The following is a 20,675-nucleotide window of genomic DNA, read 5'->3' as shown; positions in this document are numbered from 1 at the left end:
TCAAAACTTCTTTTGTTGAGAAACGCCTACATAATTTGAGACATAGACGTTAAAGATATCAATATTTTTCTATATCGCTCAAATGTACTACAAGTTATGACCTTGTGAAAAATAAAACGAATAAAGTTATAAAAATGTTTTACTTATTTCTCTTCATGCTTCTTCTGAATTTTTGATACAAAAATAAATAATGCCGAAATATGGCCCTTTTAAAACCACCAGGATTTTTATTGAAGTGGAATTTCTAACCAAAGATGACGCAATGTCTAAATTTTTTCTTAGTGGTTAATAGACAGCCCCCAGGTTGAAACGAAAGTTGCACCCAGCTTGTAAGTAAATCATCGATTTCTTTATTCACAGCTGCTGTGACTCGCTGGAGGTGTATCTTCTGAATTTTTGATACAAAAATAAATAATGCCGAAATATGGCCCTTTTAAAACCACCAGGATTTTTATTGAAGTGGAATTTCTAACCAAAGATGACGCAATGTCTAAATTTTTTCTTAGTGGTTAATAGACAGCCCCCAGGTTGAAACGAAAGTTGCACCCAGCTTGTAAGTAAATCATCGATTTCTTTATTCACAGCTGCTGTGACTCGCTGGAGGTGTATGGTGAACTACCATGCGGTTTCATCGTTCCCATGCATGTGAGGTGTACACATAGATTTTTTATTATCAAAAAATTAGGGGACCTCGGGGCAAGTCCGACACCTTAAGCGCAATATTTTTTCTAAAATTCCACAAAGCTCCTAAAATTTTATATTCTGTGCATAATCCTTGTTTAGGTGGTTCTTAACAAAATATAATTTTTTCAGCGTTTCAAAAAATTGAATTCATTAAAAATTATTGGTTGCCAAAAAATGGAGAAAAATGACATTTTAAAAACGCTGCGGGTAAGACCGACACCCCAAAGGGGCAAGAGCGACCCCCTTTTAAACTTTCTTTATGTCCAATTTTTTCCATTAAAAATGTATTGTGTATGTGTGATAAAGTGTAATTATGTGTATATGAGTATGTGTGATGCAAACGCATGCTTTCTGTAGTTTCATCGCGTAGCAAGAGGAAGAGCATTCGTATGCGTGGTGTTATGAATAAATAGTGTTTAACGCATGGTTTATATTATGGTACGGGTTTTCTCAAGTAATTCTTTCGAGCTTAATTGCCACTTGTATAGCTATTCTAAGTAGGAAGAGCTGTTCTGCAAACAGATTATATACGCTATTACTAGGACTTATTCACTTAAAAGTGACGCACGCTTCGTAGTAAGCTATCCGGTTCGTGTTGTGATTTTTCGGAATACTGTTGATCAATAATCCGGCGGTCAATGAAAATTTTTCATCAATATCATTTCAATATCTCATATTAGATTATACTTTTCGTTTCTGTTTGTAATATAACTATGAATCACGTTCAATTTAATTCCTAATTTTTTTGGTCGGCTTTTAGACAATACTGATAAATAAAGACAAAAAAAACATAGTTTTTGTGTATTTCAATTATTAACATGACGTAATTATAGTATAATTGAACACAACAAATATACCCAGTCGTTTGTATCGATTCAAAAACGAACCCTATCAACTAAACACCGTGTCGGTCTTACCCCACCCAAAACTGTCGGTCTTACCCCAACAGCGCACATTTTTGTTAAATGCTCAATTAACAGTATTGAAATACTCAAACTTATCTTCAATACACTCAAATAACGATATGGAGAGTAGAATAGTATGTGTGACACAAAAACTGGTCATTTTCAAAGCTTTTGTGCTATTGAAACCTTAAAATGTATCAACTAAAAATAACATCCAAGCGCGCATCAACTTTGCTTTCGCTTGTTTTGTTTATTTTGTTGACGTTTAATGAATCCATACGGCATCGATGTGTATCGAAATGCCTAAAATAATCGTACTAATAATATCTTGTCATTATTGTATGATTTAGAATTTGATAACTAGGAAAAGTCGTGGGGTGTCGGGCTTACCCAGGGTGTCGGGCTTACCCCCAGTTCCCCTATATCTCCAAAACCTCTAGATCTGACTGAAAAATATGTTTGGAGATATTGTGTAGAATTGAATGATCTTTCAAATAAAAATATAAAAGTATGGAGTATTCATGGACCCCCGCAGTGAAAATCAAGACAAACCAATTAATGAGTATTTTGTTCGTACAAAACTCAATATTTTTTAAAGTTGATAATTTTTTCTTGAAACTACACTTAAATACCTTTCATTTGACCGATAACCTATGAAAATCGGTTCAGCGGTTCAAGTCATGATTTTTTTTAAAATTCAACTTTTGAAAAATCACAATTATTTGAATCAGTCTAACGTGGAAAGAGACACCCTAATTACGAAATAAAAAAATACGTATCTAATATTTCTCGGTAAGGAACGATTCTACCAAATATTGCAGAAATTCTGACAGATCGTAACATTTCTTCATGGAATTGCTGTATATATATATATATATATATATATATATATATATATATATATATATATATATATATATATATATATATATATATATATATATATATATATATATATATATATATATATATATATATATATATATATATATATATATATATATATATATATATATATATATATATATATATATATATATATATATATATATATATATATATATATATATATATATATATATATATATATATATATATATATATATATATATATATATATATATATATATATATATATATATATATATATATATATATATATATATATATATATATATATATATATATATATATATATATATATATATATATATATATATATATATATATATATATATATATATATATATATATATATATAGCGAACTACTAAAGATACATACTTGATTGCAAACCTAGACTGATCATCTTCGTCGTTCAGTTGCATTTGAACAGGTGGAAGAACTACAATCTGGAATTAAAAAATGACAGTTACGCTGCAATTATTTGCATAAAGCAATTGTATACTTACATGATTCCAGGGAACAAATAATGTTCTTGTAAGTGGTCGAAATGGAGAACGTTGAAATTGCAAAGTTACTGCTCCTCCCCCGTTCACTAACACATCAAACCTGTAAAGATAAATTAATAACGAATGTTACACGACTTACAAAATGACCGAAAATATCAGCTTTAATACAAAATTCACTGCTGAAAATATTCAACCGATCATCATAATTTTTCCACAATTCTTCGTAATTGATTTTTCTCGTACCTTAATGATTTTTTTCTATATAAATTTTAATTTAGTTGGTAAGAATTCTTAAATTGAAATTTTTAGAGCTCAAAGCATCGATTTTTGGGAACACGTTCCCGTTTCTATTCTATTCTAACCCTTACACAGCCAGTATTGTATAATGTTTTTCTTGTCAATATTAATATTTGAAGCATATTTTCATGTGTTGCAAATATCAAAACGGAGAGGCCTACTGTGCAGAGTTGGTTTTGAAGATGTTTCAAAATTATACAGTAATTATATTATTCATTTAATGAATAATTTAATTACCAAATATTTTTGAATCCTAATAAAAGAAGAAACGAGGACAACTATGCCGACCGTTTCATTGAAGAGTTTACAATTAATCGTTGGGAGTGTTTTGGCTTAGAAGGTTAATGTGACTCCTTTGGTCCTTTGCAAATGGGACAGAGGTTTTTTTATACATTTCTAATTTAGTATATTGGATGTTGCCACAAGTGATGACTTTTCATCTCTATTGTTTACATGATTCGGTTAATTATTACTAAGATATAATATGTTTTTGCAGTTAAGTGGTTTTTACAGTAGGAAGTTTTAAACCTACTTGTCATGTGAATAAGGAGCTATAAAATAACTTATAAACCATAAAGAGATCTAATCGTTGCAATTGGTGATTTTAACGATTACTGTTAATAAGAGGATATACGCTTTCTATATATTTGTTGCATTTTTTTTGGATTCCTTCAATGTGATCCTTAAAAGTGAGTTTTTTTTTATCGTAAATCAAACCCAAATATTTAACTTGATCTGACCACGTCAAATTCAAAGCATTCAATTTAATTATATGGCTATGATTTGGCTTAAAAGAAGACGCTCTAGGCTTATGTGGAAATACAATCAATTGTATCTGCGAACAAGATTTGAACGAAATTATCAAACAATTTTGGGAATCGGAAGCGGTACCTACTGCTTCTAGTCTGACAGCAGAAGACACAGCATGCGAGAGATTTTACTAACAGACCCACAGCCGCGATCCGAGCGGTCGATATTGTCGTAACTCTGCATTCTCGCCGAATTTTTAGGCCTGCTAAGCCAAGACAAGTTTCGGCTTCACTTGTGTCTCATCGGCATAAACAGAACTTCTGCTCGAACGGGACATCACGTTTGATCAGTCGTTTGATTGAAACACATAGTGTGTTTTAGTTTTAAGGGATTTGCGTCAAGCCGGCGCTAATCTATTCCGACAATACGTTAGTGTCGGTTTCTGAAGAGGCGAAGCCGAAACGCAACATAGTATGAAATAAGGATTTGTGCCCTCCTGTACAAAGACTGGTGTTTACCAACAAATTTTCACCCTAGTGAGAAATTTTGGTTTTTACCAAATTTTCCTCCTTAGGGTGAAATATAGCATAGTTATACTCGTGTGCTCCGAGACCTTTCGCCCGGTTCGATGGCTACCACTCGCCGACAGTCCGCTCGTTTCAATTTACCGCCAAGGGCCTCGAGTCCAATCGCTCGGCTCGCTGGTTCCAGTTCGCTGTTGGTCGCTTTGCTGCTGCTGCTGTTTCCTTCCGATGCGCTGGTTGCAAAAGTCGTCAATAGAATGGAATATTCTTCTGTGATTCGCTCCTTTTATAGGTACGCGATAAACACATGTAACGAGCGTACGGGCGCTGATTCGCCCGTAACACAGAGAGCGGACATGGTATTTTCTCTCACCCTTAGAGAGTTTCTTTTTTCTATATGAGATTTGGAACTATTAGAGACTTTCAAAGTCTCTCGGGCTACACTTGTAAAGAGGGATCGATGTGACATAGCTTAATAAATAATTGTGTAAGCTGAAACATATTTTATTCAAGCTATTTATTAATCAGCATTATTCCCTACTTTTCTTACTGCGTCTACTCTAATGTATAACGTTATAAACAAATTTGTCATTGAATCTAGATGGTTTTTGCAAAATATTTCTAGGACGTAAGTTCTTCCTCGTAGTTGGCTCGTCTGCTGCCGTGGATTTTCCGGACACGTCGGACTGTCCGCTTCCCTGCGCTGGAGATGGCAATAGTGAAAATCCTTCATGACAATCTTCCTCTGCGTCATCTGAATTTTCCGGTGATGCGGGTGATGGCTGTTGCTGTATGGTTAACTTATCGAAGAAAGGCACTCGTTTTACCTCTTGAACATTCCTAGAATACTGGATCCCATTTTTGCTCATCACTGTTATCTTCGGTCCGTCAATTGCAATGACACGGAATCTCTCTGCCGGGAACGTAGGATCTGTTTTATTTGTTTTCTGCTGTGCCAACAGAACCCAGTCTCCCATTGCAATATCTGTGTCTCTTGCGTGTCGGGTTTTGTCAGCATATTGTTTGCTTTTTAACTTTGTCTCAGCGTCTTTCTCACGCACATCGGTCCGATCTAATTGTTTGCAAGACCATAAAGATGGGAAGGTTCCACGGTATTTCCACCCGACCAATAATTCGAAAGGGGTGGCATTTAATCGAGAATGTGGTACTAATGTGTTATGGTGATGCACATATTTTTGGATGGCATTCCTCCAACTGGTTTTGTCGATCTTGGAAGCTGCAACCGCTTTTATAATGCCTTGGTTCTGGCGTTCTACTGAACCGTTAGACTGAGGGCTAAGCGGAATTGACTTCCGAATGCGTACACCTCTTTCTTCCCACGACATGATGAAGCGAGATCCCTGGAACGGAGGGCCGTTGTCGCTTTGCATTATCCTTGGAAGCCCCCACAGCTGGAAGATACTGCACAAAGCTGCATTCGTACTTTCAGCATCCATAGAACGCATCTCGACGACTGATAGGTAACGTGAATATGTGTCTACAACGACCAGGAATTCCCCAGATCCGCAACCGGGTAGAGATAAGAAATCAATTTGAATTATCTCCCACGGTGCCTCTGGCAGCTCACGCGATGATAATGGTACTGGTGGATTTTTCTTTGATAATCTAACGCAGGTTTCGCAATTCTTGACATAATTCTCAACAGCACTCGACATACCGAGCCACCAAAAGAATTCCCGCATTATTCTCTTCATCGCCATTTCCCCCACATGGCCTTCGTGAGCTGATTGCATCGCCGGTGCTCGTAGAGATTGTGGAAGTAGCACTTTGTTATCTTTAAATAAAAGGTTACCCAGAAACCGTAACTCCTTTCTATGAGGTTCGAATTTAACCAGATTTCTGCCCCAATAACCGCTCTCGATAGCACTTTTGACTGATTGCAGCTCATCGTCGTTTTCGGAACAGGATTCGATATGGTGCCATGTAAGCTGCATGCCTCCGGCGTCCAGTGAATACAAGAAATGGTTTTCATTGTCACTTTCAAATGGGACTGCTTCCTGTGAATCGTGTACTAATCTGGATAGAGCGTCTGCTACATTAAGATTACCTGGTATTCTTTCGATGCGAAAATCAAATTGCTGTAAGCGCAAAGCCCACGACTCTGCTCTTGAAACTGCGCGTCTTCCCAGTCTGTACTTTCCATTGAAGATAAACTCATTAGCTTCTGAATCAGTGCATACGATAAAAGATTTACTCAAAAGGTAGGTTGCGAATCGCTCAACTCCCCATACTACGGCTAATGCCTCCCTATGTGTCTGAGGATATCGCTGCTCTGTAGATGTTAGTGATTTGGACGCGCACGCAATTACCCTCGGTACAGACCGGCTGTTAAATTGTACTAGGATAGCCCCTAGCCCTATTGGTGAAGCATCCACGAAGACTTCTGTTCTATCTCGCGCGCTGTAGTAACCCAATCTCTGGATTGTATATGTAGATGTGTTGCGGAGTGCTTCGAATTCGTTGTCCTCGTTGGTAGTCCAGTAAAAACCATCACTATTAGCCAAACGGCGTAAATATTCCGTTTTATCGGCTCGATTGATCAAGAACCGGTCGATGAATGTTACTAATCCTAAAAAACTTTTTACTTCCTGGCATGATGTTGGCTTTCTAAAGTTTCGTATTGCGTTTATCTTTTCGTCTTCCACTTCCCATCCATTTGCCGTTAGCTTAAAGCCAACGAAGGTGACTGATTGTTTTTTGTAGTGACATTTAGCGTCATTCAATTTTACATTGTGGTTTTTCAAACGAGCCAAAACTTGTCTCAAATTCTCGTCATGTTCCTCCTCTGTACTACCAAATACTAAAACATCGTCGAGGTAGTTTACAACACCATGGCATCCTTCCAAAACTTTTCGTTCGAGAGCCTCTTGGAATAAATCCGGCGCATTGCATAAGCCAAATGGCAATCTCACACATCTGAAGGTCCCGAATTCGGTGAAAAAGTTTGTAAGGTGTCGTGATTCTTCCGCGAGCTCAATATGAAAAAAAGCGTTAGAAAGGTCTATAGTCGAAAACCACCGGGCTTCGTTAAGTTCTGCAACGATACTTTCTAGAGTTGGCATAACAAACGGTGTTCTGAATATATAACGATTAGGTCCTCGTAAATCGATTACTAATCGTATATTATCTTTGCCTTTCGGAACTACTAGCATCGAGGAACAGAATGATGTATCCATATTTTCATTTACGGGCTCTATTATATCAGCTCGGAGTAATTCCAACAGCTTTTGATGTACCTTAGTTTTCAGAGCTATCGGTACATTTGTGAAAATATTCCTACAAGGAGGCGCAGACTTGTTGTAGTGAATAGTAACGGGAGGAATATTAAATTTGGGGAATGCTTCACTCGTGCTTATTGCACTGATTCCAACTACTTGTTTGTTGTATTCGGTATCGGTAGATAAAATACACGCAGGAACTTTGAAGCCCAATAAAAGCACACAATACCGGGTGGCTGTCGACCTTCCAAGCAAGGAGTAACGCTCGTTTACTATGTAAAACTTTTCTAGGAGTACTGGTCTGTCATCCGATATGTATAGAGGAGCTTCAAATGTGCCTAGTACTTTGATTTCATCAGAGGAAGCATATGGCTTTAGTGAGCGATCAGATTGCTCATGGAAATTGTGAATTTCCATACGGTATTTTTCGATCGCTTTCAACTTCATAAAATATTGCTCAGAGAATGTATTAACTTGAGCCCCCGAGTCGATAAGAAATTCGCAAGGCATGCCAGCAACCGTTGCTGAAATCATACCCTCGTCTCCAACGGATAATACGGCGGCCAATTCAAAGATGTCGGATAAAATAACCTGTGCAAAGTAAAATAAGGAAATATTGCTTCAATTCACTTATATTTGACGCAAAACTAAAACATTTGTCAATTCTCAAATAACAAAATTCACGTTGTTGTTTAAATTTCACTACATGGTATAAGCTTATATCTTTCTTATCAACTTAGTCACTTACTTCTTCTTTATCAGCTTTCTCCAGTGTTGGTGCCTCGATTGCAGCCATTCTCTTTGGTTGTTGCTCTGCTTCTTTGATATCTGTATCGGAAAATCTCTTACGTGAAGATGACGATGTTGGGAATCGCCGAGAACATGCTCTGGCAATGTGCCCCAACTGACCACAATTTCGGCAAATTTTATTGGCTGCTTCACAATCCACTGGTAAGTGGTATACACTATTGCATCGCCAGCACCTATCCTCACGAGAAGCAGCGAAGTTCCTATCACGGGATGAAGCGAAATTCTTGCCGCGAGATGAAGCGAAGTTTCTGCCAAATTCACGACGGCTACTGCTTTGGCTCCACGGAATTCTCGATGACCGTCCCGAACCAACAGTAGATCGATTGCTGTTCCCTACAGGGAAACTACGCTGAAATCCGGAGCTGCGAGGAAAATCGGCTCGTACTGATGCAAGCGTTGCGCTGGATTCCGAATTCATCCGTTTCTTCATAAAGAACTCCTCATTCAAGCGAATTGCTTCCAGCTCACGAATTTTATCCACCAAGTCCGTGAACGGGGCATTTCGACTAAGCATCTTGAGAGCTAATGCACGAACATCCTTGCTCAAAGCATGTTCAGCGATGGTGCTTACTATCTGTTCAAGTTCCTTCCCTTCTTGAAAGTCGCATAGTCTAGCGGTCGCTCCCACTCGGGTGATGTAAGAAAGATCTGACTCATTCACTTTTTGGTCCATTACGGCAAGTTTTCGCCTTTGCAATAGGATATCAGAACCGGACCCGAAGTAAGATTTTAGCCGATGTAAAGCGTTTGAAAAGGGAAACTCTTTCGCATCTGGCGCATGTTCATCGGACTTAGTGATCTTAAAAATTTCGAGGAGCTGTTGACCAGCTTTTACTTTAAAAATGGTAAACATAGTCGGTTCGTTTTGGATCCCAAGCAATTTCATCGAATCGACCAGAAGATCTCGCCACATTTCAAAAGAATGACGCTCAATACCTTCACCTTCTGTTGCCGATTTACATTCCGGTATATTCAATGATGAAATTGAAAGTTGATTTACACTCGATAATAGTTTAGATTCCTCTTTGGTTGGGTTAGGTTCGATTTCCTGATTATCACTTGATCGAGTTCCTCTTCCCACATCATTTTCAAAGCAATCATTTGTCGTAATCGAAACGATCTCTGCATTCGAATTACGTAACTTTTCATTTTCCTCCCGGAGCTGCTTGATCTCATCAAGCAACGTAGTTATACGAGCTTTTTCAACTTTCAATTTATTGTTAAGCTCACGTTTGGTTACTTTTGGCCGAGATATATAAATAACATCCGGCGACACACTGCAAGGAAAGAACGAAACAAAAATTCAAAGTCAGCATACTCTTTGCTTCTCATTTAAGAGCCAACTCTGTCTCTGACGTATTTCAATTTCACTAATTTTAAAGCAACGAGCCAGTATACTTTTGCTACCTAATTGCATTGTCTCTCGAATAACAGTAGCATACTCATTGACTACACCTTTAAAATTTCCTGAGGAGGCCTACCACTCCTTCCGAAAAATCATCAAATTTATATAGCATTCTCTTGTCAAGACCTATCGCTTGATCGGAAACAAGTAACTATTATTTTTTTTTCGGCATTGTCAACCTATTTCACTTCATTTTCATATACAGCTCTTGCACTTGAAAATATTACTTGCTGGGGAGGCCTTTCGCTTCTTTCGATGAGAAATATCGGTTTCAATTTCTTTAATTCCCTTGCCAAAACCTATCGTTTGACTCGGAGCACGAATTTAGCTCTTAATACTTCTTCAAAAACTATCATCTCTGGTCAAGACCTATCGCTTGATCGGAAACAAGTAACTAATATTTTTTTGCATTGTCAACCCATTTCACTACAGCTCTTGCACTCGAAAATATTAATTGCTGGGGGAGGCCTTTCGCTCCTTTCGATGAGAACTATCGGTTTCAATTTCTTTAATTCTCTTGCCAAAACCTATCGTTTGACTCGGAGCACGACTAAAAGAAAAAAAAATAGCATACCTTCTCCGAGCGCTGCTATCCTCCACTGCGCCATTGTCGTAACTCTGCATTCTCGCCGAATTTTTGCGAGCCCCGGACACAGACGAGACTAATCGCTGGGCCGTTGCACAACCACAAAGTATACTCGTGTGCTCCGAGACCTTTCGCCCGGTTCGATGGCTACCACTCGCCGACAGTCCGCTCGTTTCAATTTACCGCCAAGGGCCTCGAGTCCAATCGCTCGGCTCGCTGGTTCCAGTTCGCTGTTGGTCGCTTTGCTGCTGCTGCTGTTTCCTTCCGATGCGCTGGTTGCAAAAGTCGTCAATAGAATGGAATATTCTTCTGTGATTCGCTCCTTTTATAGGTACGCGATAAACACATGTAACGAGCGTACGGGCGCTGATTCGCCCGTAACACAGAGAGCGGACATGGTATTTTCTCTCACCCTTAGAGAGTTTCTTTTTTCTATATGAGATTTGGAACTATTAGAGACTTTCAAAGTCTCTCGGGCTACACTTGTAAAGAGGGATCGATGTGACATAGCTTAATAAATAATTGTGTAAGCTGAAACATATTTTATTCAAGCTATTTATTAATCAGCATTATTCCCTACAGATATATCGTGAAGCTGCCTTATCGGGACAATATGAGACAACTTGGAAATTCGATTCTGCCTGCCCAAGGAAATTCGTTGGAATTTCATCCCTTCGCGATCACCACACGTAGGTGGGAGGCTAGTGTAAAGTCAGCTATGTACTTAATAAAACGCACTGCTGGAGACACAAAGCTAACTGAGGAAGAATGGAGCACACTATTGACGCAGATCGGAGGCATACTGAACTCGCGTCCTTTGGTACCACAGACTGCAGATCCAGATGATTACAACGTTATCAAACCCGGCCATCTATTAATTGGCCGCCCAATAACCGCGATTCCAGAACCAGCGTAAGATCAATTCAAGCTTGGAATCCTGTCAAGATGGCAACACATTCAGAAGATGCGCACTGACTTTTGGAAGCGATGGCCAGTAGATTATCTGTCCGAGTTGCAGCCGCGTCATAAGTGGTCTAAACAGCATACCGAGATCAAGGTTGGAGATTTAGTTTTACTCAAGGAGGACAACATTTCCCCACTGCAATGGAGGCTTGGACGAGTATGTGAAACCTATCCGGAACGCGATGCAGTAGTACGAAAGGTGACAGTGAAGACGGCCACAGGAGTGTACACACGATCGACGGACAAGGTAACAGTACTCCCGCTTGAAGATGACGCAGATGAAAAATAAACTTATTGAATTTTCCAGAAATCCAATGGCGGGGGTGGTTGTTACGTAGCATCGATGTATTTTGCAACACGGTACAGGATGAAACAGGCCCGTAGCCAGGATTTTGGGGAGAGTCTCAAAAATGTTGTTCTTAATTTTATATTTCGTGATGAGTTGAGATGAACAAGTTTCGTCTATAATAACTGAATGAAGATTTTGAATGTTTTATTGGACAATGGTAACTACTAATTATAACAATATTTTCCCGTACGCAAAAAAGGCTATGGTAATAAATGAAATTGTTATTTTGAATATGATTTGTTATTTATTTACAACGAGAGTAATAATGGAAATTCAACGGATCACTGGAGTATAAAGCTCTCGATAAAAGAAGTGTGGCGACAGCGTAGCTGAAAAAGATTGGTTAAGTTTTACATTTAACAACAATTCTACAAATTATCTGTGGTTTACAAAAGAAGTCTCCGCATCTTTTTATTTTCCATTATATCAATGACTTTTTCACAATCCACTGGAACATCACAATTGATGGTGAGCATAGTCAATCCACTCAAGCTATCGTCACCCATCACACTACGTGGAAGGGTTTTGATGCGTTTCATGGTGGAAAATATTCGTTCCACTGTTGCCGTTGTAACTGGTAGCGTGACGAGAACGGTTAGTAAAGTATGTATTGTTGGGAAGTACGTTTTATTGCAATTTTCAAGAACTTTCAAAACTTTTATGCATTGGCCGATATTTGACACCATAGACTATACTCTCCCGCAACTGCAGATAACGAAGTATCGGTGTAGCAACGGTTAAGCGCTTCCAACTTAGCAGCATTATCTGGTTCCAGGTATCCCGGAAGAAGCATTTGAAAAGCTGGAAGAATGTCGTGGTGACTTGAAAGTCGTTCTGTCAAATTTTCAATTAGGCTTTCTAAACACGGAATAAATAATGCTACACGAAAATATTCCTCAGAACTGCTTGGTGGGTTAGATCGATTAATTTGTCTCGACACAATTCTGGGCTGTTCTCCGATATTTGTTCTAAACTTTGGCATATACATTCAAACATTGCAAACCGATGCTATTTATATGGATCTATCTGCGGCCTTCGACAAAATCAACCATGATATCGCAATAGCGAAGCTGGACAAACTCGGCATTCATGGACAACTTCTGCGCTGGTTTCGTTCCTACCTCGATGGAAGGCAACTCCAAATCAGCATTAAGGACTGTCTATCTGCACCATTCTTCGCTACATCCGGCATCCCACAAGGAAGCCATCTCGGTCCAGTAATATTCCTCCTCTACTTTAATGACGTCAATTTCACATTACAAGGACCCCGCCTTTCTTTCGCCGACGACATGAAAATTTTTCAACAAATACGGGGTAAAACCGATGCCGAGCTTCTTCAGAGGGAACTGAACAGCTTTAGCACGTGGTGTGATCTAAACAGAATGGTTTTAAACCCGAGCAAATGCTCAATCGTTACGTTCACGCGGAAACGCCAACCGACTCAGTTTAACTACCATTTCTTCGGCTCGAGCATTCCAAGACACTCTCACATCAAAGATCTCGGAGTCTTCATGGATTCGGCATTAACATTTAAACCACATACGTCATACATCGTGGATAAGGCATCACGACAGCTTGGGTTCATCTTCCGAATAGCGAAAAACTTCAGGGACGTATATTGTCTTAAATCGCTTTACTGCGCGTTGGTCCGCTCAACGTTAGAATATTGTTCAGCTGTTTGGAATCCGTACTACCAGAACGGGATTGACAGAATCTAGGCTGTCCAACGCAGGTTCATACGCTTCGCCCTTCGTCATCTCCCATGGCGAAACAGATTTCAGCTGCCGAGCTATGAAAACCGTTGCCAGCTAATACACCTCGATACACTCAGCATTCGGAGGGACTGCTCTCGAGCCCTGTTCGTCTCGGACTTACGCTCTGCCAGAGTGGATTGCCCTACAATCCTCGGACGTCTGGATCTTCAAGCCCGCGTTCGAGCTCTACGCAATAACTCCCTTCTGCGAGTTCCGTTCAGGAGAACCAACTATGGTTGCCAGAGCGCTGTTACCGGACTCCAACGAATTTTTAACAGTGTAGCGACGGCCTTTGACTTCAACAGGACGCGGAATGCGATAAAAGTGACAATGTTGTCAATTTTAAAATGTAATTAGTTTAAGCAACCACCATTGGGGCCAAGGGGCCTGTTGGTGAAGGTAATAAACATAAACATAAACAAATGGGAAACAACTCAACAAAATTTATCACGCTGTCATGTTTTTCTAAGAATCTCGTTTCGCAAAGCCGGAGAAGTCGTGTTTTTCTTGTGTCAGGAATACATCTAATAATTGTCTACTGTAAAATTTGACTGGCATGTGAATGATTTCTGAACAAATTTATGACTTCTTTCAGAACACCAAAGCTATTTCTAATAGCAGCAGCAGAAGTGATTTGTGATAAAGCCAAATTTAAATGATGGCTGGCGCAGTGGACATATCTTGCGTTAGGGTATTTTTGTCTGATTCTTGTTCGAACACCACTGATATGGCCAGGCATATTCGCAGCCCCGTCGTAGCCTTGACCGACACATTTTGTTAGGTTTTTTTTTCCAATTTCTGACATTGTGCCATTATAATATTAGCTATGTCATGGTGTCTTTTATAACAACTTTATGCAAAAAATCAGCATCTCTGAAACTTCAGGATATGAAAGAATGGGCTTTCCCCTTTCATTTGAAACCAACATCAAAATAATCCGTCGGGGAGTCTAGAGCAACTTTTTTTTTTGAATTTTTTTTTTTCGAGAAAACATAGATTTTACAATAGAACTAGTTCATATTTCTATCCCTAGATGGTTCTTTAGACATTCGAGTAACACTAAAAATGAGGATATGATAGATATTTTAATTGTCTACTACTTTGTTAACAACTAAAAACCGATTTGAAATTATCCATTTAATCCGTTGTTTAATATTACGAATTACGAATTTTTTAACTTGGTTCTGCGGTATTCAATTTTTTTCATACATCCTTGTGCCACCCTAATATATATATATATATATATATATATATATATATATATATATATATATATATATATATATATATATATATATATATATATATATATATATATATATATATATATATATATATATATATATATATATATATATATATATATATATATATATATATATATATATATATATATATATATATATATATATATATATACATATATATATATATATATATATATATATATATATATATATATATATATATATATATATATATATATATATATATATATATATATATATATATATATATATATATATATATATATATATATATATATATACAGGTATACCTCGATTTAACAACATAACATACATGCAATTTTTTTAAATATTTTTCATTATCAATGATGTTACTAAAACGAAATGTTAAGAATCAATATCTATTTTATTTTATGATCCGCTTCCAATGCTTAAAGAAACATAATTTATTTTCGTTTTTTCGCTAGATTATGTTTAAGATTCTGAGATACAAAAACATTCTTATTTTGATACCGCACAAATGAATACACGAATTTGTGGTTCAAGTTATTTCCTGATAATAGTTTTATGGGGTTTTATGTGTAAGCTAAAAATAGATAACTGGAAAGATATGGTTAATGGAATGTATAGGGCGGTGACGAGATATTGGCGGACGGTGAGTCCATCTAATAGGCATTGGGGCTGTAGCGGTTATTACGAAACTGTTGGAAATTTGTAATGATGCCATGACAGTTCCTCGATGGTGGAGTGGTTAACGCACCCAACTAGAGCTTGAAAGGACGTAAGCTCGATTCCTGCTTAAGATAATATCTTTTCTCAGGCTGCATTGAACAGGTGAATTTCTCAGTGCATGTGGACATTTTTAAAAAAAAACATCGTTATGGATCGACTCCCACGGTGTCTTTTTTTAACAACTTTATGCAAAAAAATTCAGCATCTCTGAAACTTCAGGATATGAAAGAATGGGCTTTCCCCTTTCATTTGAAATCAAAATCAAAATAATCCGTCGGGGGGTCTAGAGCAACTTTTTTTTTGAAGTTTTTTTTCGTGAAAACATAGATTTTACAATGGAACTAGTTCATATTTCTGCCCCTAGATGGTGCTGTAGACATTCGAGCAACACTAAAAGTGAGAATCTGATAGATTATTTTTGTCTACAATTGTCTACAACTTTGTTACCAACTAAAAACCGATTTGAAATTTTTCGGATAAGTTGTAAATTTTAACGAATTCTAAGTCTAAGTTAGCTTCACAGAAGACCTAGTGGTTTGTCAATTCACAAGCACTTTTTTATTTGCCAAATAGTTGTGTTTAGTTCAATAGTGAGTTCAGCGGAATTTGAAAGCTTGGAAAGTCTCATCTTTCAGCTGAAAATTATAATTCCCTGATACAGGGCACCATTAATATGTTTGTTCATCTCAATTCTTAGATAAGTGTTGACAAAACTAGTATGATATTAATATTCTTGTTCATGATGGTAAGTGATTCCTCCCGCAGAAACAGCTTTTGCTATGATGTATGCCTTCTTTTTCATTTTTTCGAATACTTTCCTTCCTGAGAGGACTGATAACTATTCTTACATGAATCTCCTACTCTGTTGACATCTTCGTATAAAATTCACTTGTCCTGAACTTCAACCTTTATATTCGAACAAACTCAATGAAACTTTTAACGCACCATTGCACTATTACGCGGATTTCATTGCAACGCATGGTTAAAAACACTGATTATCCGTCTGCAAAATTAACTCAATGCGACAAACAGTTAACAAAAACTTTGAGTCTTTGGATCAAGTTATTTTTTTTTGGGATATATTCGAGGACTTCTATGTATATAAGGTTTTTGTTGTACTCATATCATATTTTGTTTTCAAAAGTAATACATTTCGCATAATCTAGGATCAATTTAGTAACGATATTTCGCATAATTGATAGGAAATGGCCGTAAAATTCAACTGCCACAAAATGCTATGCGGAGAAAATTTGAATAAATCGTTTCACGCTAAACAATAATTTGGACAGTTACTGCTGTGGTTTGCGTTAAATTAGAAACGGTGTGTCCCAACATTTCGTCTTGATCGGATTTATAATAGCTGACTTAAGCGATCATAACTTAAATTATACGACGTATGGTCCTTTCTAAAACATAAATGTAAGCAAACCCTTGTAACCAAGCAATACCTTCCGATGAATGGTAGTTCCTTCGAAACTATCGGGAAAGATTACAAACTAAAAGCACAAATAGTTTTCTGACTCTGTCAAACATCCTACTTTTCAGAAGGTCAATTAGAATTGTCAACGTAATGAATCCCGTCTAATATTTTCATGCCACTAAGCCTATTATATTAATTCTTTTTTGGTAATGTAATAAGTGCGAGAAAACGTATTTCCAAACCATATTCTTAGATATAACTTTGTTAAAATCTTAAGCAACTTTTCCGGATAATTTCAGATCAATTTTTAGTGGTCAACAAACTTGTAGACAATTAAGTTTTCTATCAAATTCTCACTTTTAGTGTTGTTCGAATGTATAAAGCACCATCTAGGGACAGGAATATGAACTAGCTCCAGTAGTAAAACCTATATCGTTACGAAAAAAACTTAAAAAAAAAGTTGCTCTAGACCCCCCGACGGATTATTTTGATCTTAGTTTCAAATGAAAGGGGAAAGCCCATTCTTTCATATTCCGAAGTTTCAGAGATGCTGAATTTTTTTGCATAAAATTGTTCTAATAAATACACCGTGTCCTCTTGCAAAAAAAAATGCAATAGACGATAATGATGGAAGACACAAGTCTTCCTTCAATATAGGACTCCTGGTAAGCTCACGGTGATTTTTTATCAATACCGATGCCGGTCATTACTTAATGTAAACAGAGGAAGCACACAAAAGCAATGTTAGTCCGACACTGATGGTGATCATATTATTTTTATATTACTGCGTATTCTGTATATATTACTCTCAACAACTGCAACAGGTAGAGAATGGTCGTTAGTAAAGATTGGGATTCGAATAAACTGTACTGGCATTTGCGTACGATTCAAGATGATCGAAGACTCTAGATACATGGTCCCCAGGAGAACCATAATAAAGGTTCACGTTAAATAGAAATCTAGGAGATGGATCCAATAAATGAAAAAGGAGATAGATCCAATAAAATGAAAAGAAGATTTCCGTCTTTGTCGCCTTTTACAACGTGGGAGCAGGAAACCAGTGGATCAATTCTTGGCTTTAGCCATTACATGCTACGCGGCTACTTTGGAGATCGATAATAGTAACATCAACATTCTAGCGAATTCCACCTCCACGTACATAAGGATTAAACAAAATTTTTTAAATATTTTTTGTATTGTAATATATCTGTCGTGTAGAAAATGATTTAATCAAACTTTTTCTTTAAGGAGAACTACAGCGCTACAATGGCTCGATTTGGTTGTTTTTTCAGCAAGTAGAACTCCTGTGCTTACAAAACTTCGTGACTAGTCGTTTGCTCGTGAACTCAAGTAGTGTTCTCTTTTAGAATTCTGCGTATATCTGACGCACAGGTTTGTCTACCAAGATAAAGATGAGACAAAAAAGAAACACAAATTTTCTTACTTCCTAAAGTTAGGCATTGTGCTCTTCATGCACACAATGGTTATTCACATTGTTGATGTTAGAAAGAATCCAGTGAAAAAAAAAAATTAACTAATACTGTACTGCTAATAACACTATTCTTATAAGTTATCCTGAATACTGACAAAATTTTGCGACGAACTTTATGATATGGATATCTGGTAGAATTGGCGAATACTTGGCAAGGTTAAGACAAATATGTTGTTTATGTTCAGAAGAGCAATCTAATTGTTTAATTGTGAATGGGGCTTCTATGTCACTGTTAGGTGGATACAATTAGTAATATCCTCGTAAATATTTCGTATGATGAACAAAAAAAACAATTCCATTCGAAAACAAATATTTCTTTTGTGTTTCAATTTAACATAAAATTCGATTTAACGTACATGATTGAATTGGAAAATGTATGTTAAATCGAGGTATACCTGTATACATATATATATATATATATATATATATATATATATATATATATATATATATATATATATATATATATATATATATATATATATATATATATATATATATATATATATATATATATATATATATATATATATATATATATATATATATATATATATATATATATATATATATATATATATATATATATATATATATATATATATATATATATATATATATATATATATATATATATATATATATATATATATATATATAAGTAAAAGCCTCTGCCTTGGAATTTTTTTTTTAAAAAAGTAAAACTGAACTACCTACTCGACAGCACACTAAAGACTGATTTATTCAATGTTTATCGAACACCTGAGTCCCTAGGTTGATTCCTAGAACTGCTGGTCTTGCACCTGGTAACGGCTCCCATGATGGTCCGATGTTTAGTCGTTCACGCGTGTTCCACGTACGCGACGCTGGCTCAGCTATTTCGGGTGTTGCTACGATGCTTTTGGCCGAGTTGTCATTTATGGTCGTTAGGGCGGATTCGCGCTAACTGTAAGCTATGGCATTTGGTTCTATTTCCGGTTCTGGTTCTCTGTGTTTATTATGATATTCCAAATTTCTTAGTTTTGATCTATTGTGTGCGAGCATAACCTCGTCATAGAGTTCGTTGCGGGCCTTTACTATTAATTCTATATTGAGGGGTCTTTCTTGTTGATCTTTCAACCCGTAGAAAACTTCCCTAGGTTTGAGTTTTATTGCAGAGTGAATTGTGTTGTTATACAGTGTACACGCAATGTTAAATATTTCTTTAATGTTTAGATCTTCGTAATTTGGTTTGTTACAGCGAAATATTTCTGCTATGGTTGAATGAAATCGTTCAACCGTACCGTTGCTTTCACTGTGGTTAGGTGGTGTGAAGAATATTTCGATATTTAAGTCATGCAAGAGGCCATGAACTTCTATAGACTTAAGCGCTGGCTCGTTGTCGCATACGATTAAGCGTGGTGTCCCGTAGATTTTGAAAAAATTAGTTAACCCTTTTCTTATATCTAAAATGTTTCGGGATTTGATGTGTACTAAAGTACCGTACCTGAAAAATTTGTCTAAGAATGACAGAAAGTGTTCCTTTTCTGCTACAAAGATGTCAACGTGAACTATGTCAAGCGGTCTGTTCGGATTTGGTGTTGATCCTAATATATTTTTGTAGGGATGCCGGTCGTATTTATTTTTGTTACATTTGTTTTTGTTTGTTTCGCAAAGTTTGATGAACTCTCTGATTTTTATTTTCATCTTCGGAAAATAATACCTCTTTATTATTTGCTGATTATTTTCCCAGATTCCTCTGTGGGCACATTCGTGCGTTTGTTCTATCACGAGGTTCTGTTCTTCGGGTGTTTGTAAATCTATCAGAAGTTTTTGCGAAATGACGATTTTAAACGGTTTAGCCCTGCTAAAGTAGTTTTTATAAGTAACCTGGATGATGTTCATAATACTTTCCGGGCAGCAGATACAATTAGTCCGTCTAAGGTCCATGTAATCTTTGAATATACGGATCATAACTGGTACGCCGAAGACAGATTTTGTTATCGTTCTTGGATATACTCTGGGGAATATTTGTTCGTAATTGTCTGGCTCGCCAGGCCCGACTCTCAAAATTATTTGATTTGTGTTCACCGGGAGCTCAGTACACGGGATAAATTCGGAGTCGTCT

The 20,675-nt window shown here is 36.8% G+C and overlaps 1 protein-coding gene across 14 annotated transcripts in view; it reads right to left on the bottom strand.

Moving 5' to 3' along the window:
• The window catches only part of LOC131694307 (teneurin-a), a 1,511,233-nt gene that overhangs the window by 414,250 nt on the left and 1,076,308 nt on the right, over nt 1-20,675 (bottom strand). For all 14 annotated transcript variants that reach the window (XM_058982937.1, XM_058982945.1, XM_058982962.1 and 11 more), the window contains 2 exons: nt 3,001-3,100; nt 2,873-2,940 (listed from right to left, as the gene is read on the bottom strand). In XM_058982937.1, coding sequence (XP_058838920.1) covers nt 2,873-2,940; nt 3,001-3,100 — 168 coding nt within the window. The remainder of the gene's footprint in view (nt 1-2,872; nt 2,941-3,000; nt 3,101-20,675) is intronic.

This window comes from Topomyia yanbarensis, chromosome 1 (assembly GCF_030247195.1).
Source record: "Topomyia yanbarensis strain Yona2022 chromosome 1, ASM3024719v1, whole genome shotgun sequence".
Taxonomy (NCBI): domain Eukaryota; kingdom Metazoa; phylum Arthropoda; class Insecta; order Diptera; family Culicidae; genus Topomyia; species Topomyia yanbarensis.
Note: the sequence above shows the minus strand (reverse complement) of the source record. Positions and strands in the feature narration are given on the sequence as shown.